The sequence below is a fragment of the Echiichthys vipera genome (assembly GCF_963691815.1).
Source record: "Echiichthys vipera genome assembly, chromosome: 12".
NCBI lineage: Eukaryota > Metazoa > Chordata > Actinopteri > Perciformes > Trachinidae > Echiichthys > Echiichthys vipera.
In genome coordinates, this window is record NC_139837.1 from 14370880 (window position 1) to 14397517 (window position 26638).

Consider the following 26638-nt stretch of genomic DNA (forward strand, 5'->3'; position numbering starts at 1 on the left):
CATGGATTTTAGTGTGTTGTTTTCAAGGTTTAGAAAGTGCTTGAAAGTATATTATATGGGGTGGCATATATGATATAACACAGAGAAACTAAGTTCTCCATATTTGTGAGACTGAAAACAGCATTTTCTGACATTTATGCATGAAAAATGACTTTTGATGATAAACAGATTGTCAAAATAGTTGATTATATTTGCGTCGATCTATTGATTGAGTTAGTTTTGTCATTTCTCGTCCTTTAGAAAGCTGTCTCAAAACATCATTTTGATTGTTGATAGGACGATGACATGTAATTTAATGTGATGAACAAGTGCAATATTAAATATACTGAGTATTGTACTGTATAAAAATGTGTAGTTTACCACAGCTGTAAGGTGCTGGAAAAACATGAAAATACACCTTGAAATGCTTGAAAAGTGCTTGAATTTGAGTTTGAAAAAGGTGTAGGAATCCTGATTTAACATTTCTCAGCCTGTCCAGCTGCCAGTATGAAGCCCTTTACTGTTGATAAATGACCTTCATTTGAGTCTGTGTGGTTGGTGCAGCAGAGTACACGTCTGAGAACTTCAGGTGTTTCAGGCAGTTGCAATTTGTTTTTCATTATGAACATCTATCTGCTGTCGAAAAAGGTTGTCCAGATCAGTGTTTACAATGAAAACACTGTCTGTGGAAATGAAACTGGGTATACTGTCCTTAACAGATCTCCCAAGGGACGCTAAAGTCACCTTTAGTTATCAACAATCATTCAGGAAAAGCCCAGACTCGGATCTGTTTTGAATACAAACACGACGACTCTATAAAGCCACTCAGTTCTGTAACATTAGACAGAGAAATTCACTTGAATAAAAAATAATTAAGATGGTACATGTTCCAAATATAGTTTGTTGTTTAAGCTCATTTACTACAGCTACTGTATACTTAAAGCTGCACTAATCAATAGTTTTACATTAACAACAGATCAAATAACTGTGTAATGTTAAAGGGGTCTCTCTTATTGACAAACCAACAAATAATTATTACCTGACTCTGCAGTTTTCTTCAGCTCTACCGAGCATTTCAGCATCGTTCAGCTCATCGTTTTGGTTTTATGGCCTGCAAATTTACCATCTCACTTAACACTCAGCGCTCTCCTAGCACCATTTGTGGCCACAGCAGGCCGTTTTCAGCAAAGAAGCTCTAATAAAGCCTGTTGACACTACCTGGTAAACACTATGCAACATGATATTTTCAACAAGACTTGGCAGGGACCAAAAACAGAGCTGGAAGAAGAGTGAGTGTTGGACTTACATTTGTCAGGTCGCCGGAAACTACTTATGATGATAGTATGTCAGTGTAATAGTTACTGGTTGCTGCTGCACCATAGTGATAAGGAAATAAACAAGATTATCAGTCATATCTAACCATTCAGCAAGCCACTTTGGTCTGTAAATTTATTTTTACAATATCAATAAACATTTACCCAGATCTTGAAGAACATTCATTTATGCAGGTTATTCAATACTAAATCAAATTGAAGAAAGTAATTGCAATTACCCAAACTTTAGATGCTGACCAACTATAAATAAGTTATGTTGCAGTATCTAAAGTCTAGGAGCAAAAGAATGAAAGCACAAAGTTTTTTATCATTTTTTTTGTACAGATGATGCTGGAATAAAATCTGAATAATAAGACAATAGCTGCAGCACTGTCTGCCTCAATTCTCAGAGATACCCCTGGTATGAGTGGTTGTCAAGCCCAGACTCTGGAAGCACAATTTTCAGCTATGAAATGAGGAACTGTAATGTTGAGGAGGACGGAGAAAGTAAGGGGATGATGCAGGTTTGGTTAGAATGGGAAGCTGAGCAAGCGATGTAACCTTGGACTAAGAGAGTGAACGAGGGGAGAAAAGAAAAACCCAGGGAAAGCTGTTTCGATTGAGCGAGAGAGCTCCGTGTTGCTGCAGGGGCCTGTCAGGTTGACAGCTTGTAGGTTGTTGATGAATAAACAAGTAGCAGAATCTCAAAGCTCTGAAGAACCTGGAGCTGATGGAGCAGAGCTGCCCGGATGGATCTGCCAAAGCTACTGAACAGATAACAACCCGAGGGAGACGAGTGAACCCTGTGCTCCTGCTGCTGTACCTATAGGTGGGCAGGATGGCTGGATGGGGTTGCTGAATAATGCAGCCGATGTTGCACCAGGAAAACACTAATTTCGATGGCGCCTGGGCTGGCTATGTCCTTTTGTTCACTGCTGCACATAGACACCCATTCAGTTTAATAACATAAGAGCTTGTATGTGTGTGTGTGAGGATAAAGAGCAGATGAGACACTGAAATGAAGGATGTTTCTTCTCTCAGTGCTGGTGGCCATGTTGTTGGTGAGGACATGGAGACAGTCCAGTGTTGTTTTCATAGAGTCCACAGAGGGATATGGAATTGACCTGAGGTTGTTCGCACATTGTGTTGTTTGTGAGCGTTGGAGCATCAGCCGACCCGGCCCGATGGAGCCGAGTGTGAGGGAATGAGTGTGAGAGAGGAAGCAGAGGCCAGTCTGCTATCTGGTGATTAAACGTGTGTGTGTTGGGTACGGGCATTAGCAGGCCATATGCGTCAGTTGGAAAAATGTGTGTTTGTGTGTGCTTGTTCAACCACGTCATGACCTCTATCCCCAAGTAAACACAAGGTCAACGTTTTCCGAGGAGGAATAGGAATCGTGGACTTTTGTATGTCTGCGTAATATATTATTACGTTTTATGTGTCCATTTGTAATTGACCCCCTTGAGACCTACTGTCTGTCAGAAGCTGGGCCCTGTTTTAAAGCTGGAACGCTTGCTTGTTAGCTTGTCGGGAAAGAGGGTAACTAACACTTCAAAATTGGATTTTGGCACGGTAAGAACTGGTATGGCCATTTTCCCTTGAGCTCTGACCATATCGGAATAAAAGAGTCCCCATACTAGCCATTTCATTGTAGTGAGACCAGTTTTTTTGAGGTGTATACTATGACATTTTTCCATTTACTATGACATTTTTAAAAAAATCACAATATATGGCCTTGCCTACAGTATTGCAATATATTAAATCATCAACAGATTCTTCCCAATACACAACCCTTCCTATGAGCCCTACATGCATTTCTCTGAACCTAAAACTGTATTTTGTTAAGCATTTTAGTGCAAAGCCCACACACAAAATTTAGTTTCAAAAGAAAATATGTACAATATATAAATATGACCACAAGAACATGATGAGCACCCAATATTTTATTGTTTTGAAGTTGCTTGTTAATACCGGAAATCAGAAATAACAATGAAGAAAAATGATCAGATGGTAATGAAACTCTGAATTTGTTATTTCCTGTAAGGCAGTGCACTCTGGGAAGATCAAGCAAACCAAAACATTTACAGTGCAGGTCAGTATTTGTAATATGTAGCATGTTTTATGCTGAACGTGCTTAAATAGCGAGTCAAGTTAAAAGGGGATGGAACAAGTTTCAGAAGAGGGTGTAGTTTTTCGAATGTAACCCCCAAAGCCCATGTTTCTTTAATAAAGCCCCTGATGTATGGAAAATGTTTAGGCAACATGTAGCACAGCACTCAATTAGCAGGCTTTGTTTACAGTATAAACTAAAGTGAAGGCAGCCTCTGTCCTCATGTCTCACTCCCTTGGTTTCTTTCTCTGACTTATAAACCAGCTCAGCATGTCATGCAGTCATTCTAGGTTCAAAGCTGCTCTGTACGACTACATGTGTGATGATGTATTAGGTCATATTACAAAAAATGCACATGCACTCACTACAAAACCCAGAGGGGTTAGGTCTATTTGTCTGTGCTGGATAGCCAAGCTCAGAGCTCTCATGTGCCACTTCAAAAACAACAGCAGGCGGAGGGGGGTGGTCAGGGTCGATGTCTGACACATGATTTAATTTAAAAAAAATTAATAGAGCTTATAAAAATATTCAATGATTCGATGGGTCAATTCAGAAGCTATTTACAGCAAACCTACCAGCATTTTTTTTACATTTGAGAAGGAGCAAGTCAGTTTTGCTTCAAAATGACAAACAATTAATCATCAATTATCAAAATTGATGATTTTATGGAATTAATTGTTTCAGCTGTAGTTTTTCAGTGATGATAATGATGGATAGGGATCCAATGGTTACAGGTTTAATGATAAACCGCTTAAAATTACCGAAGGTCGGGGTAGCCAGTGGCTGAGTGGTTAGAGCAGATGCCCCATGTAAAGAGGCTGAAGGACCTCAAGGCAGCGGCCACTGGTTGCACTCCGACCTGCGGCCCTTTTTCTGCATGTCTCCCCTCTCTCTCTCACCCCATTTCCTCTGTTCTATATAATAAAAGGCTTGAAAAAACAAAAAAGCCAAAAAATTATCTAAAAAAATGACAGATGGTTAGTATTGTTGTTTCTAATTTTGATTGTCATTAAAACTGTGTTTGACAAACTCCCAGTAAATACTGTCCACCATCAATCAAAGTTAGCAACAGTTTCCCAGATGCAAGCGCAGAAACGTGGGTTTGTTTTGTCTCAATGAAAAAAATGGCAGAAGGCAGTGACAGTGCGCCAGAGAGGTCTAAGTCTGAAGTGTTGCATTTTGGTGACATTTTCTGAGGGAAACTTTATCTAAGATGGTCAACCCTGCAAAATACACTGCTGCGTAAGGCTGTGTTATTATTTTAAAGCTTATGCAAACTAAGAGTGTGGTTTTCAATAAAAATCTACTGTGTCAGTATTTTATTTTACATTTTCAGCACATATTAACATTACTGAAATAATGCTGATAGCCATATCACAGCTGTCAGCATTATTGCGGTATTGTTAAAAGTTTTGGTCAATAATCATGTTTTTTTGAGGATAACGATGACCTGGACGAATGAGAACATTCACAGGCCCCTGTTTTTTATACTGTTTCATCTCTCTGCCTCTTATATATTGAAGAAAGAAACATGAAATGCATATCATTCTTTTGGCTCAATCATTTGGAATTATGATGGATGTCAAAACAAATGTGGTGTCATTCTAACATTTGTATAAAGTGCATTATATATATATATTATAGAAATGTTCATGCATAAATCTCAGGTAACTCACATTTTGGAAAAACAATCTGCAGAAGTTTAATCTGCAGTCATTGCATAGGTCAAACTCTAAATATAAGGATTTATAGTTTCCCTCTGTTTTACATTATTAATTTGGTTTTGGACTGTTGGCCTCTAGGGTTTAGCCACTGTTGCATACGTTTTAAAGCAACACACTAGCTTGGGTGTTTTATACTAGAAGCTGTTCAAAAGACTAATTTTACCATTTATACACAGTCGAGTCTCTGTAGCTTAAGCGTCCTGCTCCGCGGTGGTTTAAATTAGATTTGTCTGATGTGAGCAGTTCAGCAGGTAGTGACTCAGAGGCTTTCAGCTTTCCCCTTTTAATAACATGATGGATATCTCTGCGGCAGAGACATGAGCTTATCCAGTCTCATCTATAAACCTGCCACATCTGAACCTGTGGCTGCTCTTTATCCGTGTGGGTGTGTGTGTGTGGAAGATGAAAAGCTGAGTCATGATGTGGCAGCAGGTGTCTTTTAGTGTACACATCCTCATATTTTTATTCACTTCTCCTCTCTCTCTTTTTCTCTCCAGTCCCTTCCTCACCCCCCCCCCCCCCGTCTCTCTCACGTCTCTTAGTGTTGTCATAGCAACAGTCCGCAGCTCCCCATCCCTCGCTCCATTGCTGTCCCAATGGCATTAGCTGTTATCGTTGCCTAGTCCTGCGTGAAGTCAATTAAGTGGAATTATCTAGGCCTAACCCCGTGGTAGATTAGGTCGACTTTAGACACGCTTGGAGACTATGTTCACATCTGGTTTATGGGTTTCCCACTGGCTGGTAACTGACTGGGGTTTGTTTAGATTGGGGGCCAACTCGTTGTGTTTTTTCTTTTTTTTTTCTTGTCCATCTTCGGCTTAACATTTACTTCGCTGCTGCTCGTTTCTCTTTTGTCCAGCCTCTCATTTTCTCTGTCTGTCCATGGGTGTCGTTTTCTTCTTCCATCTCTTCTATCTATCTCTACAATCATAATTAAAGCAAGGATCAAAATATTTGTTTACATGTGCTGTAAACAGTATATTTTATATGTAATGAGGTGTTCAAACGGTCATCCTAATAATCAGAATAGTTACACCGACAAGAAGATGTGTCTGATTTAGCTCAGCAGGCAATTAATAATCGATCATATCGTTTTTGCTTTGCACTGATTTATCAGAGCAGCGATGTGGAGGGAAAAAGTTTGGAAAAGTGGAGACAAACGGCCCTAACAGTGGTGGGCAGATGGTACCACTTGGGAGAACCTTGAACTGTAATGGGAGCATCGACCAGCCGGAAATGTGGATCTTTGTTCACTGAAAGAATACCATACATTATTAATACCCAGTGATTGATTTTAGACTTGTAACGATCAACGAGTGATAGCCCTTAGTCTGGTTCCTACAACTTGTCAAAGCTGACGTTTGTGTGTGTGTGTGTTTGTGTGTTTCAGCCCACGTAGAGAATGAGGAGCAGTACACTCAGGCCCTGGAGAAGTTTGGAGAAAACTGCGTGTACAGAGATGATCCCGATCTGGGTTCAGCTTTCCTCAAGTTCTCTGTCTTCACCAAGGAGCTCACTGCACTCTTCAAAAACCTGGTGAGTCTACAGTATGTGTGTGTGTGCGTGCGTGAACATGTGAGTATTTGTGGGTCAGAGGAGTGGGGTTAAATCTTCTGGGACAAAGAAACATTTCCATCCTCTCACTAATTGTCTCTATCCCCTCGAGACACTGTGTGTGGTTCTCTAACACACGTACCGCGCCCAGCTGGAGCTTGAAACTCCTCGGGGAGTTAGCTCTAGTTTTTCCATTGAGACGGCCAAAGAGCCCCCTGCAACACCAAATATCTGCAGGATCTAATTCAACCTGATCTGTTAAAGCAAGGTTTTGTATTGAGGCAAAGCTTTATTAGAAAAACCTGAGACCATCATGTGAGGTCCGCTGCTTCCTCCTGGACACTGTATCGACTCACACTGAGACCAGGAGATTTTATAGTGGCGTTATCTTAACACCTTGTATATTAAGAAATATGAGCTGCCGCATGACCCGGATGTGAAGATGTAATCTCTCAAAGCTTTAGCAAGCTCTCACTGCAAGATTACATGTGCAGCGCTACACACAGAGGCTCATAGTTACTTGCAAACAGAAGAGTTACTTGTCTCATAATGGTTAGTTTTATATATTTCTCATCAGGCACTGTATGAATATAACAACTAACAAGTGTTTTCCATGTACAGATATAGTTGAGTAAAGGCGTCCTGAGCAGAGAATGAAGTCACTATCCCTCTGCGTTTGTTGTTATCAGAGTTTCTGTGTTGTTTGTTGACAGTCTGGGTGCATGTGCATGTTGGCACCTTTATAATGATGTAAAATATCATTTTCTTAGCGATTAAAAGCGTTGAGGGTGCAAAATTTTAGACACAATAGAGATTTGGCAAAATATAATAATCCCATTGTCCGCCATTGTTTAGAAGGTATTTCCTAAATTTGTACCTCCATTTAGCTGATTCAACATCCTTCTATAACAGAGAAGAAACCCATTGCCTCCCTTTGTCGTTTAGCTCTGTTCCTGTTGGACACACACTCAAACACCTCACTAAAAGGATTACATCTCAGCGGTGCCTCTGACTTTCTGTCTCCTGCAGGTTTAAATCCAATGATGTAACCATTCTTATCTGTCTCTTTCCTCACCCTCCTCCAGTTCCAAAACATGAACAACATCATCACCTTTCCTCTGGACAGCCTGCTGAAAGGAGACCTGAAGGGAGTCAAAGGGGTAAGGCAACAAAAACAGCATAGTCTTGTGTTACTCTGCTACTGCGCAGGAAGTGTTATACGAGCCAGGATCTTTGGGATCAGAGAATAAATAAATGACAAATCTGACCAGACATTTAAAGCCTGCTTTTAGTAGTTGACCGTTTTTAATACTTGGGGCCTGCAGACATATTTCATTCTATAAAATAGTATTTAGGTTCAATACACAGTCAGCCAGTCAGTCATGTGCATCCACCAACCGGACTAAACCCAGACAGACACTCGTTAACAGTCTCTGCAGCTGTGTAATGCAATCAGCACTCGTTACTGTCCACGCTGGTCTGTGACCTTTCACTCTCGGAGCACATGATATGGCCGCGGTTTCCACCGAGGTATGATGCGATTAAGCCAGCGCTCTAATTAGGCTGGTTGCCATAGAAACGGCATTTGTCCCCATGACCCTCTACCGCTCAGCTCCGTCTCGACCTCTGAACTGTTGTCCTCTTGAGCTCTTTTGTACGTCTCTCAAGTGCAGTGTTTTCCTTTCTGCTTAGCTACTCTGTGATTTCCTTTCTTTTCTCTCCTAACTCCACTAACACTGTCTCTCCTCCTCTTCCTCCCATCTCCTTCATTATGTCCTCGCTGCCCACCCCCTCACTCTGGCTGTGGAAGCCAGTCACATCTGTAATGCTTACCCACTTATTGCTCGTTAGCCCTCTGATGATTCTCATTACCCCGATGACACGGGAGCTAATGAGCTAATGCTGGTTATTTCATACTTCAGGACACACATTTACACATACACGCTCTCATAAATGGCAACACTGTTGCCGTGTCAATAAACTTCATCAATTAAACCTATGTGTCAGGAGAAGGAAGGCACGGACAGAGTTAAAAGATTATTTCCGGTCTTCGTTCAGGGCTTCACACTATCTCCCAACATGTTGCTCACCTTCACAGCTCAAGGCTGTTCACTTCATCATCGTCCTCCTCTGTCATTATACTGCTCCTTCACTACTGTCTTCTCCCAGGGGAAAGTACCTGTTAGGAGAGGGGAAAGCAGGAAGAACAGGCAGTTAAGACTCCAGTGAGAGAAGAGGGAGTAAGATGAAGTCATGGGTTGGTTTTGGCGTCATTAGAGGAAGAAAGATGTATTTAAAAGATCAAAGAAGTCTAGAAAAGAAATTGGTCTCAATATTGATGAGGAATATGTGTTTCATGATCCACAAAACTTAAACAAGATATGTGGACAAAATACAACTTGTCAATATTCTACATATACAATTACAACTGCAAGTTTATTGGTCTAAAAACATTTGCTTTTGAGAAGCGTCTTCTTCATATAAATGTCTAAAGATATTTGATGTTTTTGCTAACGTCTTTAGGGTTCATGACAAGGGGCACACTACAATATTGTCTGAAGGGTGACTGAACTTTATTGCTTTGACATTTAAGATTAATGCGCTGAAAAGATATGTCGATTAACCATGGTTCCAACATGTCCTGGAAAATCTGGAAAAACATTTTTTAATTTTTAATTTTCCAGTCATGGAAAACACATGGAAATGGAAAATGTCCTGGAAAATATTTGCAACCTTCTCTGATTTTCCTTTAACTGAGAATCAACTGCCTTCTATCAGAGCTCCCCAAAACGGATAAGATTGTAATTTGAAAAAGAGAAAGTTATGTTCAGGATAATATTAATGTTCAAATGGTAACATTAGTTCGTGGAGGAGAGTCTTTTTTTTATAGGCTGTTAAGTTGTGGAAACTTGCTGTTTTAGGATAGATTGGTGGGAAAACATCAATTTTAATCGAGCGAAACTACATCAAAGTCGATTTTTTTCGCAACTAAATTACGTGATATCGTATTGTTGCATAGATTTGCGTACTTGCTGGTATCCGATCGGGCATTTTAGGCAGCAACTCTAGCCAAAATACACTGCTGTTGAATGGTGTGCATTTTAATGTTATTTTATTTTTTAGGAAGGCAGCAACAGGGACACTGATCATACAGAAGGCAGGTAACAGCCTTATACATCAACAAAAATACTTTAAAGGAACAAAACAGCCTGAAAATCAGGAGCATCCCCTTGATGAATATGTGTATAAATGCATTGACCCTAAAATATGTCATTCCCAATGTTCTTCCAAGTACAATCTGGTATATTAAAATGCTGTGTGGCAGCTATAATAGCCACCAGTCATTTCATTTGAGTTAACTGAGGACTTAATGGCTTTGTGGTGGCCGTTGTTCTCTCTGAGCTAGTTAATATTCTGCCAGTGCTGTGTTCGGCAATGAGTGCGATGAACTAACCCCGAGGGAGAGAGCCGCTAATGGCTCTGTGATTAGAGTGCTACCACCTAGCAACCTGTCACTGCTTTAACTCCGCTAAAACCCCACCAGTTTCCCCCTCATCTACCTGCACGGCCAGTTCACCCCGGAGGGCAATTGGCATTTCATAAGAAAGTGTTCTCTAATATCCCTGTAAGAAGCCTTTGTTTGACAGGCATATTTAAGTGGATACAGCTCAGTTAGTGCAGCACTAGCATAAAAAGACTGGGGTGGGGTTTCTGGAAGACCCAGTAATGTTTTTACTGAAGATAACCACACACACACACACACATGCACAAACTCCGGTCAGTGGAAAATGGAAAGTGCTGAGTCCACGAGACCTTTCTGCTAACGGCGGACTTTCTGAGTGGATGGCGGCATGATGTCATGCCTGCAGCCGACCCTCTCATCCTCTGCTCATTGACCGGTCTGTGTTTCTAACCCACCATGAGTCATATCAGCTTATCACCATTCAGTTACAGTGTCTGGATAGTTGCTGCATAATCTACTGTGTTTGTGTAAGTAAAGAGTGTGAGGCGAGGCACTCTCTGGACTGTTTCATTGTGGTTCAGTGGGTCGTGAACACTCGAAACACCCACGCATGCATGCATGCTCGCCGTTTGTAGATTTTTTAGATAAGAGCAGATTACTAATCGAGGCTTTTCCACTCTGTGCTATATCAACTAAAACATCAGCAGTATTATCAGTTACTGAACCCAGGAGTTACAAAACAGCACACTTGGGCCACCTAGCCATACGGATTATGGTTTTACTTGATCAGGTTTTGAGATGTCCATCTCTTAGTTTTCTGCCTCTACTACTAAGTAGTATAATAAGTCTTTTTGCTGACCAGGTTGTACATTCACTACTGCAGTGGGAAAAGGTGTAAGGAATGTGTAACAGGAACTGCTATTCCTGGACATGTGTGGTCGTAGGTAGGAAGAGGTGATACATTTGCAAATGGAGGCCCTTGTCAAGGGCATGACATTCCTCCTCCGTCCTTTGGATTCAGTCAGATGGGGAAGCAGGACACTAAGAGCTCTCTGCTCTCTCAGGGAATGATTTGCCCTGAGCCTTGGCCTATTCTGCTCAGCCATTCCCTGCCCAGCGTTGCCTGATTCTGGTATTTTTAGCCATTGTTACCATTTTTCTCCTTTCTCTCTGGCTCTGACATTTCCTTCCGCTCACCCTATCTGTTCTTTCTGGCTCTCTCTTGACCTACAGTACATTCTTTTGGCTTTTTTTCTTCACTGGTTCATTCTTTCACTTTGGTTTGAAGCTTTGTTTTTGGTATTTTAATAGTCTTTTATGCTCTCTTTCCTCTGGTGGTTTTCTGCCCTTTAGCTGGTTGACTGAATGGCTGAGTGCTCCTTGGCTTGGCGCAGTGAACCAGACCGTGATCCTGTGGGCTAACAGGTTGAGCCTGCCACTCCTCTGCTGTTGAAGTGGAGGTCAACAGCGGGAGCATGGCCCTCTGGAGCTCTTACAGTGCACTAAAGCCATAAGCTCTCTGTCCAGCTGAACAGAAATATGTGTGCTTTTCACAATCGTGGACAGAAATCCACAGATGGCCTGATATGAGTGCTGCTTGATGTTTAAATGCTAAATGTTAGTATGGTCTACCTCACTTTATTGCCAGGTTTCAGCAGGTGCTTGCTGTATTTAATTACAAAGAGAACATTTGAGTTAAATGTGACATAATCCTCTTGAGTATCTGTTGTTATTGTTGCATGCTGTTGAGCAGATTTTCCTAGCCTGATGGTTCTGGTATTGGGCAACAATTAATTTTGTTGACTTTTATTTTTTAGGGAATGATACGACTAATTGCACGCAGTAATGTCTGCTTTTGTTTGTCATAATCGCTTTTTAATCAGCACTGCAGTGTTAGGGATGTTGTGTAATCGACCGTGTCACTCCTGCAGCTGTTGAAAGGACGCCCATGACAATGAGAAATCAGCGTTGCCTGTTGTCAGTGTGACCGGAGGGATCCCTGTAACGAATGCCAAAAACCATTTTCACCGCGCTCCTTTCCTTCCCAAAAACCCTCCGCAGTAACCTCGCCCAGCCTCCCTGCGGAGACTGCTGCAGGCCGCTCTGCATCTGTGAGGAGGAATATTCAGATTACTGATTCACGTTGTGAGGAAACACAGACACATGTACATAAATGGTTGTTTTGCTCATTAGTTTTTGAGAAATTAAAATGATTTTGCTGAACATGTGACACATAGTGAGCACTGGAGGTGGTTATGGTGACATCTTAATCTTAATATCTTCTGTAATGGTGTGTGTGTGTGTGTTTAAATTCCTGTGTACAGCCCTGTGGTGTTATTCCTATAACTGTTTGGTCTATAAAATGTAAAATATGGTGACAAATTCCTGTCACTACAAGTTCCCACAGCACAGAGGCTGCATTCAGACTGCAGGCAAAAGTGGCCCAAATCTTAATTTTTTGCTCATATGTGAGTCAGATCTTTTTTTACCCATAACGGTGTAAATAAAACAGCAACATTATCATGTGTCCTATTGCCAATGCACGTCAGTCTGAATAGTCATATTGGAATTTATATGACTTTTACGTCACTTTTCTCACAATGGCACCACTCCTGGCTCTGACTCTGAATCCACACACACCTCCGTACAGGAGAATCAGCCATAGCTCCAATCATCTGCTCACAAATTAATTTATACATACAAAAAGTAAATGGGGACTTCAGTGCCCTCCACGTTTAGTTCTGTACGACAAGGTGCTGCGTGCCATATTTGAAAAATTATTAGAACGGCCAAATAAAAAAAGTGAATTTGAGAGCAATAAATCCAAATTGAATTGTGTGAATGAAGCCAGAGTGACTTCTTAAAATCCCAATTGACTTCAGAATGATATAAAACTCAATATCACATTTGTGGAGCTAGAACTAGCAAACCATTAATCGAGTGTCAGAATTGTTGAGTTCATTCTTGACCCTGGGAAAAGCAGTTGACACCACAATGTCCATTAAGGAGCCGTTCTGGATCTTTTGGTGGTATCGCACAGCCTTCCTCCGCAGATGGAGTTTTCCTGGTTGTTGCAGCAGTTGACACTGATTTTCAAATTCCTTTTCCGTGTTGGTTTACAACTTGAGATTGTGAGAAAGTTCATACTTGACTCTGGAAACTGCAGTTGACTAAACGGTCTCATTTCAAAGTCCGTAAAGTTGTCGTTCTAGCGCTTTCTGTCCTATTAAACATTGTTATGGAGTTGTTTTCTGTTGATTAACCAATCAATGAATCAGCTAATCATGTCAGTGCTGTATTCCTGACTATTGTTCCTAAGTTTAACTTTCTGCTTATTTTGTACAGGATCTGAAAAAGCCATTTGACAAAGCCTGGAAGGACTACGAGACAAAAGTGTAAGAAACCTAACACATATACTCAACAGCTTTTAATTGATTCTCATTTAATATAACCAGTTTATTAAATTGGTTAAGATAAAATAATCCGTTCAAACTGGTCTTAACTGATCTAACCATGTGTCAGTGAGTATATTAAAATGAAATGTGCAGTATGTGTGTTGTCTCTGTCTGACTTGTCTTGACTAACCACTCTCCATCCCCTGTGATTATCTGTCAACACATCTGTGATAATGTGAATAACCAGTCCTCCCCACCACCTTGCCTCCTCCACACTGACACACCATTGTGATTGTGCATGCAAAGAACACATGACTTTTTTTATAGCACTTTCATGTATTTTACAAGCTGCAAAGGACATTCTTTACTGAAAGGGTAATACATCTCCTTTCCAAACCGTTTCGATCAGACAGTACAGGCTTTGTACTGAAATCGAGAGTTCAGCCGGATACTATGTGACTGTTCCTGACCGTCCCAACTTATTCTTATGATTTGACTCTATTGATGGCAGAGAGAGGCCATCAATAGAGTCCAGTTTTCTGCCTCATTGGAAAACCACCCCAACGTATCTTGCCGCTCTTCTCTATCACGGATCCTTTGGTCTTCTCTGGTCTCTCTGCTGTTTTTATACTCACAGACACAAAAAGATCAATCAGTTGGTCTCTCTCTACAGAATTGATTTATTTTTCTCTAATTTGGTTTGCAAGCTCTTTGCATCCCGACGCCTGTGTTTCAATTTTCAGTCTCCAGGTTTCGGGAGTTGTCTCACTTTGAATGCCGTTGATTTAGGAAGAGTGTTTGTAATTTCTAAAATCGAACAAATCGCTCTGAAATTTGAATGCAGAATGTGTCTTCAAATATTGCAGAGTCTTCTGTCTTTATTTCCTAATTGGTGAATCACTTCCTGAACTAACGGGACTGAAAGTGACTAGATCCTCTGATCATCAGTTAGTTTGGCTGGTGGCCAAACAGCCTGGCGAACGTGTGTCTCTCTATTAGTCGCAGCTCCGATGATTTGGTCATGCTGTCAGGGATCAAGATTCATGTGCTGACAAAGGCCAGCAGTGTACTCTTAATCAAATGAAATTTGGCTTGTTCACACTGGCAAAATGGCAGATTTATGAGCAAAACTAAAAGCTGCCGGAACTTAATTTACCATTGTTTCTTTAAGGCTGATTGTCTCCAGTTTTCCGACCATGTCTAAGATACCTTGGTAAAAACAAAACGGAAAACTTAATTTCTTTGGAATAGCAAAACGAGAAACGAAAGTGACAACTGCCTCCTTTCACCATGAATCACATTTGATGTCATCAAACAAACAAACCTTAAGTCAAAGTTAGTATTTGTTCACAGCACCATATCACACAGCCTTTGTGCACATGCCAAATGACACATGACACTAGATATTGTGCAACAACCAGAGAGATTTGTTTTAGATTTCTTGCTTCATTTTTGAAGTGGTGCAACAACATGAATCATATAAAAGGAGCAGTTAAAGACTGGAATAAGGGGGAAACGGCTGCTCTGGTTCCGTCAAAAGTTACTAAAATCTACCTACCAGCACAGCTAAAGCTCACTTATTAACATGTTTTATCTTGTTTGTTTCATCCATACAAAAACCAAAGTGGTATGACGATAAGTTGTGGTTTTCATCTATCTTTCAGAAAGAAAGCAAAAACGTGTATTTCCTAAAAATGTTGAAGTATTCCTTTTGAGACTAGTTTTATATTAAAACAATATGTTTTCAAAGATTGCCCATGCAGCTGCACCACTTTGAGTATCCCTCTTTAAAGTTGAGTTGTGAAATGATCTTTTTATATAGTTATTTGTTTTCATCATACGTTATACTGATCAAGGTCAAACGAATAACTCAGCTGAGCACAAGGGAGTGAAATCTGTCTTTATGCACATGAACCAGGCTGCACAGCTCTCGGATGGCTTGCGGACTTGAACGAACTGCTGCATCCTTTTTGTAGGAAATGTGCTGTTAGAAAAACAGCATATGGAAAAGAATGCCCTGTTGCATGGTCTGTGCCTCCCCTCGATTGTGTGTGTGATCAAATCTCTTTTTCGCATGCCCTAAACAAACACCTAACCATTTTCATCTCTTCATCATAATACCTACACATAACCAAGTAACCCAGTTATGCATACACATAATAATAACAGACAGTAACTCAGTGAATGAAGACTGCCGATTTAAGAAGTTCACATAACACAGATCTTTTTCCCCCAACTAATGCAATGAGCAGTCAGTGCAGCATCAAGGATGCAATGCAGTTAACCAGATTTGCAGCTTTAGTGTTTATTTTAGTGCATTGAATATAGAAAAATAGGCTGTATCTGAACGGCTGTTTTAGTTCTGTTGTCTGGAAGGGAAACCAACAGAAAATGTTGTGTCCCTACCTGCCTACATTTGAAAGTCTGAAGACTGCTTACTACCTTGATGTCTTAGATTAGAATATTAACCTACACAGACACAGTGGCCTTACTGTTCTAGTCATTTCTAGCCATACAGCTTAAACTAGCAGTCAGTGACAGAAACCGTAAACCCCTCAGGTAGCCAGCTCCCCCCAGTAAAAAGAAACTTCCTTTTACCTGCAGAACAATAGGGTTGATATTTTTTTTTTAACACACAATACTACTGCTGTCATGGATGTGCTGTGCACTCTTTGACCCTCTGTGATGTCACTTCCTGTCAGCACCAAGATAGAGAAGGAGAAGAAGGAGCATGCGAGACAGCACGGGATGATCAGGACTGAAATCAGTGGGGCGGAAATCGCTGAGGAGATGGAGAAGGAGAGGAGATTCTTCCAACTGCAGATGTGTGAGGTGAGTTTACTAAATGAGTAATTCATAATGATGTTCTTAAATGAAATGAAATGTTACTGACTAGATCCTGCAAAGGTCTGTCAAAGTTAGGTAAGGTTGTATATTTCAGAACGGGTGTCTGTGTAGCCCTTTGGAATACAAATCTGACATTTAGTACGTCTGTGTGATCTGCACCTCTTTGATGTTTCACTTTTACTTGAAAGATGAAGACTTTTACTTTGAAATGTCTTGCTATGAGATGAAAGGAAAGCAGGCCTCACCCTGTCTGGCTTAAATCTGTATTCAATATGTTTACAGTATCTCCTCAAAGTCAATGAGATCAAAATCAAGAAGGGGGTGGACCTGCTGCAGAACCTCATCAAGTACTTCCACGCACAGTGCAAGTAAGGCAAAACAAATCCTGCGTGCAGACCCATTTTGTGGCAGTTCTGTGTTTAATGCTATGTTAACTCACATGCTTCCTGTTCAGTTTCTTTCAGGATGGTCTGAAAGCTGTGGACAACCTGAAACCTTCCATAGAAAAACTGGCCACAGATCTGCACACGGTGAGAAAGCCAAATGTTCCGATGTCTCCTCGCCGTCACTCGAGATGATGTGTTATTTTGATGTAAATGTCAAGGATCTCAAGGATGTCAAGGATCTCCCTTGACATTTACATCAAAATAACACCTCATCTTGCGTTTCTTCTCCGTTCTTTCTTTCCTGTTCTCTCGATCTTTCGTTCACGACAGATAAAGCAGGTGCAGGATGAGGAGAGGAAACAGCTGACTCAGTTACGAGACGTCCTCAAGTCTGCGCTACAGGTGGAGCAGAAAGAGGTAACACACGGGCAATGACCTTTTCAGTGTCAAAGAACATGTCAGTCAAATATCACGTTTTAATCTTCTTAATTCAAGTACATCTGCTCCAAAGTCTCTTATCAGAGTTGGGGTCTATACTGTCACGTATCAGTCGATTCAAGATTCAAATTTCTGATTAAATATCTTGTACAAATACAATATTATTATTATAATAAATGGTGTCTGAGGTGTTATCCCTTTTTTCATACATGCATTGCTAATTTCCCAAATGAGTGGATGTGGTTTTTAATTGGCCCTGGCCCTGTACTTAGCGAACCATTAAATATGCTGCAGATAACAGCAGCGCCTGGTCTCACCTGAAGATTGTTTTCTTCTTTTCTTTCGCTGCCTCCATCTTTTGTGAAACAAGTCTAGGAGAGTAAGTGGATTTCTTGAAAACAAAAAAACACAAAACATTTCCGTGGTTGTTTGCATCCTGTTTTCATTGTGGTGTAGTCCTAGATTAATAGGTACGTTATTTTTACAGCTGCATATGTTTTTTGTTCAAATATGTCATTACCATGTTTCAGTGCTTTGGTTTATTTTAGTAGTGCTTTTTATTTTAAATGACCTTTTAATGAGAAGAGGTGGAGTAGCGTGCGTGTGTGTGTGCGTGTGTGTGTGTGTGCGTGTGTGTGTGTGTGTTTAATGCCACACCATGCCTGCCTTCAGAAGTCATCCTCTCTGTTTTGCCTGGTGTTTGTGTTTCCGGACAGGAAATGACATCACTCATACAAAAATGTGGCCTTTGTTTGGTTCTATTTTACAATAAAGGGTTGTTGCATTGCAGTCAAACCTGAATAGCCCAAAGAAACATCTAGTTAAGTTTAAATCTGTTAAAACTGCACCCAGGCATATAATCAAAATGTGATTCTTATTTTGATCCTTTTCAGAAATGCTCAATATAAAACGGCAACTTGTAAAATCTCCTCTTATGTTTCTAGGGCATTCAAAAGTAGAGCTCAAGTCTGAGCCATTTAAACTTCAGTGGCTCCTCCTTGACTGCAATTTGAAAGCAAATCCTACATTATGTACATTGTTTATTTCATTTTGTTATTTGTTAAAAACCTATGATTTCTTGTCTGTAATTGTTTGTACGTGTTTTTCCCAGGATTCACAGGTGCGGCAGAGCAACACATACAGCTTGCACCAGCCACAGGGTAACAAGGAGCATGGCACAGAGCGCAGCGGGTACCTTTACAAGAAAAGTGACGGGTGAGTTTTTTAAATAACGTCAAAAGATCAGCTGTGGTGCTGTATGAAATACTAGTAAGAAATATTGTGTAAGAAATACTAGTGTATTACACATAATATTTTGGAAATACGTTTTTCATAATAGACCGCAAAAACGGAGATTTGAACCTATTGCAAATGTACAATTATTATTTTCTTTACAAATTAACCTCCTCATTACTTTCTCATTTCATTGATTGATTGTTAAATCTGTAAAATGTCACAAAAAAGCCAAAAGTGCCCATCACAATATCCCAGAGCCCAAGGTGATGTCTTCATATTGCATATTTTATAACTCACCAACTATTCAAATCCCAAAGATTTTCAGTTTACAACGATGTAAAAAGAGAAAAGCAGCAGATCCTGTTGTTGGAGAAGCTGGTGTTTTTGACTAACAATTATTTATTATAAACAAAACTGCAGATTCATTTTCTGTGGAACAACTCCTAAATGTATCAGCTAAATGTTAAATTATATATATGAATACATTACTCAGCCTGTGTATGATGACGGACGTGTTCTGTAGTACAATGTGATCATAGTGAATATGTTATTTGTCTGCTCTTTGAGTTCAGACGGTTTATGTGACGCTGTCTTCTGTGTGTGTGACAGGTTGAGGAAAGTGTGGCAGAAGAGAAAGTGCACGGCGAAGAACGGATACCTCACCATCTCACACGGCACAGTGAGTAAACAATAACACTTGTTATGTCACACAAGACAGGATCTATGTGTTTGTTCTGATTAAAAAACAAAAACAAACAGACTTCCTTCCACGCTTCGTTCATCCCCTTCTCCCTATCCGCTCGTTATCTTCGCCCATTAACCATGAATGTTTTAACGGAAAGCAGCAGAGAGCACAGGCCGCGTTCACATTCTAAAATTTCGTCTCACATCGCCACCTCAGCTGAACCTCCTTTAACTCTGTTTGTTCCCTTTTTATAAAGATTTAGCTCTGGCTCGGTCAATTCCTCTCACTGACGCAGCTCAACTCACGTAGCAGCTCATCAGATGTTTGATTTGGCTTGATCACAGCACTCTCACTCATTTATGTTGTTGTCATTACCCACCCTCTCTCCCTGTCGTTTCTTCATAAGATAACATAAGATAAGATATTCCTTTATTAGTCCCACAGAGGGGGCATTTCATTATTACTGCAGCAAAGTGGATAGCAGACATAGAAGAAGCATCAGTAAGAAACAATAAATTGTAACAAGCAATATAAACAAGTGGCATTTAGAAAAATATGAACAATATAAACTTTGGGAAATAAACAAATAATAGGAACAACACATGCAATATTTTAAAATTTATACCACGGCCCAGAGGAAATATTTGTATCGCACATTGACTGAGATCTAAATTCGCCTGAGTTGAATATTTCTCAGTATGAAGTAAACACAGTTGGTGAACATTTTGGTGTGTGTCGTCTACTTTGAGCAGTGCTTCATCTCTCTCTCCTCTCTGGCAGGCTAACCGGCCGCCAGCTAAACTCAACCTGCTCACCTGCCAGGTGAAACATAATCCAGAGGAGAAGAGAAGCTTCGACCTCATATCACGTAAGTTCAGCATCACTCATTTACACGCCTCTCTCTATCTCTCTCTCTCTCTCTCTCCTCTCTCTCTCTCTCTCTCTCTCTCTCTCTCCTCTCTCTCTCTCTCTCTCTCTCTCTCTCTCTCTCTCTCTCTCTCTCTCCTCTCTCTCTCTCTCTCTCTCTCTCTCTCTCTCATCTCTCTCCTCTCTCTCCTCTCTCTCTCTCTCTCTCTCTCTCCTCTCTCTCTCTCTCTCTCTCTCTCTCTCTCTCTCTCTTCTCTCTCTCTCTCTCTCTCTTTCTCTTTAATTAGCTTCATTCATCCAGAGGAGCAGCAGGCCAACAGTGTGCGGCAGTGTGGATTTCAAATGCTTTGCTACAGTTTTTAGCAAACAGCAGCAAGCCAAAGAATAAGATTTGAACATTTCTGTCAGGTAAATTAAGTTAGCAGAACTTGTGAAGCTGCAAAATCCGCAGACTGTCCGACAATGACTCAATAGCCCATAAGGGTTTGGTCAGACTGTGAGTTTTTGTGCATTTTAAGCCTTTTTATTACCAAGTTGACATTAGAGAGATGACAGTTTAATGAAGACCAGGAACCGCTGACCGATCAGAGCAGACTGGGCTTTTTCAGGAGGGGGTCTTAAAGAGACAGGCGCTAAACGGAACATTTAAGACAGGTGAACACAGGTATATTCAGGCAGACAGTATGAATAAAATAATGTGATTTTTTTTTAACATTAAAGCATGTAAAGATGTTTTAGTAGAGACCCTAAGTACAATGTATGAGCTGGAGAGGCATCAGCCACAGGAGACGTGAACGAAGTTGCTTTGGATTCAGTAGGTTAATAATAGTTCTCTGTCCCTGGTCATTAGAGAGTGATTCACATCTAAAGACTTGTTTAAAAATTGTTTTCTGTTCGGTACGTCAGTGCAGCCCTTCAGAAGGATACTTTAATGCCCTCTGCAGGGAGTCGCTCATCTCAACTACTCTTTGATTCGTGTTCTCATCTCTTCCCTTTCCCCCCTCTATCTCTTCTGTTTTGTCATCCATTTCCTTTTCATTTCAGACGACAGAACGTATCACTTTCAGGCCGAGGACGACCAGGACTGTCAGATGTAAGTTCCTGTTCCTTCCTTCCCTTTGTGCGTGTCTGTGCGTGTGTGTTCAGTCTTGTGCCTAAGTGCATCCTGTTTACCACCTCGGACACTTTCCACACACTTCCTACCTCACACCCAGTCAGACGCGTGACCTTGTCTTTACTTCCCACCTCCTGACTATTAACTGCCTTTTTAACTCCCTCCTCCTCTTCTTCATGTCTTTCTGCTTCGGGCTGATCCCATCCCCACCTCACAACCTACTTTCACCCTCTCTTCCCTCTACTTCTCCGTCTTCCTCTGTTATTATTCTCATTTTCATCTGCCTGACTCACTTCTTCTGTACGCCCCTCCTGCCTTCCCTCGTCTCCCCCCTCCTCCAGTTGGATCTCGGTGCTACAGAACAGTAAAGAGGAGGCGTTGAATCAGGCCTTCAAAGGGGACCATCATGTCGGCGAGAACAACATTGTGCAGGAGCTGACCAAGGCGATCCTGGGAGAGGTCAAGAGGATGACCGGAAATGATGTGTGCTGTGACTGCGGAGCGCCCAGTGAGTGGCAAAGAGACGCGAATGATTGACGGCACAGAATCAAAACAGATGTTATGATCTTTTAATAATTGTTGACAGCGCAAGATCACACCAGTGGTTTTGAGGGTTATAAGCTTATTAACTTCAAATCGACCACAAGGAAAACAGGATCAAACTATTTATCTTTTTTAAACTTGCAGGCAACCTGTAGTTATTTATGTTTGTTATGTTCTCCTGTTTATTTTTTAATTTCACTGACCATGCACTAATGTTTTTAGAGGCCAACTCAGTTGTAGCATGTGTGCGCCTGCTTGTTCACATAGTAAAGATGATGTACTTCTCTCGAACGTCATTAATACTATCATGTAACGGTTGTAGCTAAATTCCAACATCAAGATGCAGTTATTATGAAAACAGTACGGCCACAATTTGCGTCACAGTAATCTGAGGTTTTGCAAACATGTCAATAGTGATGATCTTTCTGTTGCCCACATCTGTTTGTTTGGAGGATTCTGTGCTTTTAAGTTAGTTTGATACCTGTAGGCATCACACAGCAGTACATTTTACACAAGATGGTCCTGAAGCTGTGACTTTGATTATGTAAATCTCCTGACGGGACAGGATCAATGAGCATCTGACGGTAATCATCCACGGTTCTGTGGTTAAAATCAAATTTCATTTATGGTGAGAAATACCAGGAAAAGAATAGAAATATATACCGTATATTATCCTATGGAACTATTATACTACTATAATAATATCAAGTCTATAATATTTACACTGCACTGAATTATTTAAAGCATATTTCAAGACTCTGAAGTAAATATAACAGAAAGGATTAGCTGAAGTCAGACTAAAAATGTGTGCTATGCTTTGGTAAAGTGCTAGCAGTGATGTATATGAATAGTTATGAGCTAATGTACTGTTATGGCCTCGCTATGATAAGCCCTTGGCCCAGAAATTGCTGTTAGTCCTGCAGACTGGGACTAGAATTTGTGGAGATATTCTTTAACAACTTTGAAATCTGTTTTTCCCCCAATCATTTTTTTTGCGAATCCCATGAAATTTCCTCCTGTAGACTACTGTATATGGCACACACACACACACACACACACACACACACACACACACAGAGTATATATCCACACATACACTGAGTGTTGAGGCCTGACTTGGTTACGGTTCAGTTTGGTCACTTTCCTCTGAAGTCTTGTGCTGTGAGATAGTAAAAAGCCCTTCAGGCACCCATTAAATTTCCAGAGCCCACAGCTTTCCACAAGGACACATCAAAGTTGTCTCACGTGCTGCAGAAATTACTTTAGCTTTATTGGTTTTTGCTCTTCGGACAGCATGTTGCCTGTATTAATTTCTCCCTCTTTTCCCTCATGTGTCCTCTTCTTTCTCAGACCCGACGTGGCTGTCCACCAATCTGGGCATCCTCACCTGTATTGAGTGTTCAGGGATCCACAGGGAGCTTGGCGTCCACTACTCCAGGATCCAGTCCCTCACTCTGGACGTACTCAGCACCTCAGAGCTCTTGGTAAATCACTGTTGTTGTCCGTCTTCTCGCTGAATCACCTCACATCCTCTGTTTCTGTCGCAGTTAAAGTCATTCCATTGTATTGATTTAACCATACGAATCTCTGGAGATTTTTTTTTTTTTAGACAGGATAAAACTGGAGGAGAGGACGGTTTGAGAGTAGATAGAGCGAGGAGGAAAGGAAATTAGGGAGTAAAGAGGGACAGTAAGTCGAGACAGGAAGGAAGGAGAGAAGCATCACCCAAGGCGTCATTTTACTCTCCTCTCTCCTTTGAGACCTCTGAAAGTCTCCACTCTCAGAATAACTGAGATTTTTTATGGCTTTTGTAATCACTGTTTGGTGTAGAGATTTACCGCCTGCAGAGATGGTCAGGATTAAATGCTTCCAGTCATGGTTGCTTTCCTCGGTGTTAAGACGCCAGTCGTGGTAGCCACAATCAGACAGGCGTTGTGCAGTTTTTAAGGTTCCACACACAGTGCCGCACCCTGAGGTTTGAGTTAAACCGTTAAAGATGACACCTTGATTTAATGCAAGTGGTGAAGAAAATATCTGGTATAACGTGTGTTAATATATCTCTGTCTGTGTGTCCCCTCCGCAGCTGGCCAAGAATGTGGGGAATGCGGGCTTTAATGAAATCATGGAGGCTTGTTTAAGTTCTGAAAATGTGGTGAAACCCAACCCAGCCAGCGACATGTAAGTCCCCCCTCCAACCTTTCTCCCCCCATCCTCTCCTCTCTCCCCTGTACCACTCTTCCCTGGACTCTCTCTCTATCTTCTAAACAGTTTTTTGTGTTTCTTTTTTTTTTTTTTATCCTTTTTTTAAATCTTTGATTATACAGCACTAAGATCAGCTGTTTTAATTGTGCTTTATAATAAAGTCGTATCGGATAAAGGTCACGGCTGTAACTGAGCAGCTGCCTCTTCACATGCTTAACCAGGCAGGCGAGGAAAGACTTCATCACAGCCAAATACACAGAGAAACGTTTCGCTCGGAAGAAGTGTCCTGATGCGACGTCGCGGCTCCACACGTTGTGCGACGCAGTGAAGGCCCGGGACATCTTCTCCCTCATCCAGGTCTACGCAGAGGGAGTCGACCTCATGGAGCCCATACCTCTGGCCAACGGACACGTCAGTACACAAAGTTTATTATTCATAACAATATGTTGAATCCTTCTTGCTCTTTACGTTGACTCTCTACAGACGACTCACATTCCCAGGGAAATCTGAAAACATGATGCAGGTGTTTTTATCTTCTTTATTTCAGGAACAAGGTGAGACAGCCCTTCATCTCGCAGTCAGACTGGTGGATAGAACGTCTCTTCACATTGTGGACTTCCTCACTCAGAACAGGTAAACAAAGCCAGAGACAACAGAGGAAAATACCTCTGCACTTCAGCTACTTGTTACTTACACAGTGCAGTATGTTGGAAGGGGTTTACACTCTCCATGTGAGTGTGCAGCAAAAATTGAATACACCATAAAAAGATTGATGAAGTCTTACTGATGTCTCCAAACAAACAAAACTGGACAGAAACTTAAAGCTTCATTTTGATCCTCCTGTGTTTGGATTTAAAGCTCTCTGTCTGTCTCCCCCGGCAGTCTGAACTTGGATAAGCAGACAGCCAAAGGCAGCACAGCACTGCACTACTGCTGCCTGACCGACAACAGCGAGTGTCTGAAACTGCTGCTGAGGGGGAAAGCCTCCATAGAGATTGGTGAGCAAACACAGCAGCAAACAGGATGGCCATGATGCGTTCACTGTCCGGCCTTTACCTTCTCCTTCTCCCTCTTTTTTTTAGTCTCCCATATGGACTCGTTTGAACCGTTTATTTGTAAATCAATCCCAAACATGTGCAATTTTAATTAAATGGGCTTTAATTGATTATAATCCTATAGACCAGGGCTGCCCAACCTGGCTCCTGGAGGGCCAATGCCCTGCATGTTTTAGGTTTCTCTCTGCTCCAACACACCTGAATCTATCCTAGCTCCAGGAGCAGGATTGGGCACCCCTGCTATAAACCATATACATATGAAAAAGGGCATAATGAGTATTTTTATAAGTAATTTTAGTACATTTGGCTATTAATACAGTTTTTGAAGTAAGATTTTGAATGGAGGGCGTTTATCTGTAACAGCATTTTTACATATTTTTTACACTTGGTAAATTATCTGCATACTTCTCACACAAATGTTTTCTCTTGTTGCCTCATCCTCCTCTCTCTCCCTCTCCCTCTCTCTCTCTCGCTCTCTCTCTCACACACACACACACGCGCAGACACCCCTTGGTCCAAGTCTTTCAGGTTTCATTCCCAGAGGTTCGGGCTCTGCCAACAAACCATGGCAACTCTTTCTCACAACACTAATCTTTCTGCTTCGCTGTGACATCAACAAAACAACCCAGATAATAGATACAGAGAGAAGGAGGACTGGGAGAAACCAGAGAGTTGTTCAGTGTGGGAAACAGTCTAATTACACATTTCTCATGTCACAGTGAAATGGGAGGAAATAAAATGGGATATGTGCTTGTGCTCCTGCGGCATGTGGATGCGGCAGTGATTTCATGTTTCTGTTGTTTTCCCTCCAGCTAATGAGGCCAGGGAGACGCCGCTGGATATTGCCCAGAGGCGGAAACACCTACAGTGTGAAGAGCTGGTGAGCTTACTATGTTTAGACTTGGCTGATGCCTGCAAGCACATCACTTCCTGAAACCGCGCTGAGAGCTGTCAGTCATCCGTGTTTGCATGTGTGCGCATTTGTTTTGTGTGTGTAGTTGAACCAAGCGCTGGCAGGGAAATTCAACGCCCATGTCCACGTTGAATACGAGTGGTGCCTGCAGCATGAAGACATGGATGAAAGTGACGAAGATCTGGATGAGAAGGTGAGAGACAATTTAGTGGTATCTTCGAGAAGGATGAAACCTATAAACAGCCTCCTGAATGGGCCTAAAGAATTTCTGCTAATGGATATATTTTGTTTTGTTACTAATAAAAAAAATATTTCCTCCAAAAATAAAAAGCTGAATAATTATTCCTTTTGTATTTTAAAATCATGCACTTGACATATAAAGCAGTCCCACCGTGTTGTGTTTTTGTGATTATTTCTGTCTGCAAGTACTGAACTTGTAGTGTAATTCTTTTAATAAAGCCATTCCCTTTGGGGACTTTTTTGTTAAATATTTAACAAGAAGGTCTGAACACTGTTAAGCTCCAATTAAACCGCTTGTTTCTCTTTTCAAGGTGATAGGATCGAGGGAAAAAGAGAAATAAACAATTTTTTTTGTAGATTAATGTTTGTGCTCTTCAGGAAAGTGTGGTGATAGGCAAATATGTCTGAACTTTATGTTGAAATGGTGCAGAAAAGTTGAATAATGATGAAATGGTGTGGTTTTTTTCTTTCTTTTTTTTTTAAAGATTATTTTTTTGGCAGTTTGGCAGGGAAATAAAGGGAAATGGGGTGAGAGAGAGGGTGGAGACATGCAGCAAAAGGCTGCAGGTTGGAG

General features: G+C 41.1%; 1 protein-coding gene across 1 annotated transcript in view; it reads left to right on the forward strand.

Moving 5' to 3' along the window:
* The window catches only part of asap2a (ArfGAP with SH3 domain, ankyrin repeat and PH domain 2a), a 55362-nt gene that overhangs the window by 19808 nt on the left and 8916 nt on the right, over positions 1–26638 (forward strand). The window contains exons 3-21 of the mRNA XM_083923780.1: positions 6517–6662; positions 7766–7840; positions 13489–13538; positions 16241–16370; positions 16668–16753; positions 16840–16915; positions 17102–17188; positions 18321–18424; positions 19055–19124; positions 19911–19998; positions 21042–21090; positions 21453–21619; positions 23005–23138; positions 23738–23832; positions 24078–24267; positions 24404–24489; positions 24739–24854; positions 25724–25791; positions 25910–26017. Coding sequence (XP_083779906.1) covers positions 6517–6662; positions 7766–7840; positions 13489–13538; positions 16241–16370; positions 16668–16753; positions 16840–16915; positions 17102–17188; positions 18321–18424; positions 19055–19124; positions 19911–19998; positions 21042–21090; positions 21453–21619; positions 23005–23138; positions 23738–23832; positions 24078–24267; positions 24404–24489; positions 24739–24854; positions 25724–25791; positions 25910–26017 — 1925 coding nt within the window. The remainder of the gene's footprint in view (positions 1–6516; positions 6663–7765; positions 7841–13488; positions 13539–16240; positions 16371–16667; positions 16754–16839; positions 16916–17101; positions 17189–18320; positions 18425–19054; positions 19125–19910; positions 19999–21041; positions 21091–21452; positions 21620–23004; positions 23139–23737; positions 23833–24077; positions 24268–24403; positions 24490–24738; positions 24855–25723; positions 25792–25909; positions 26018–26638) is intronic.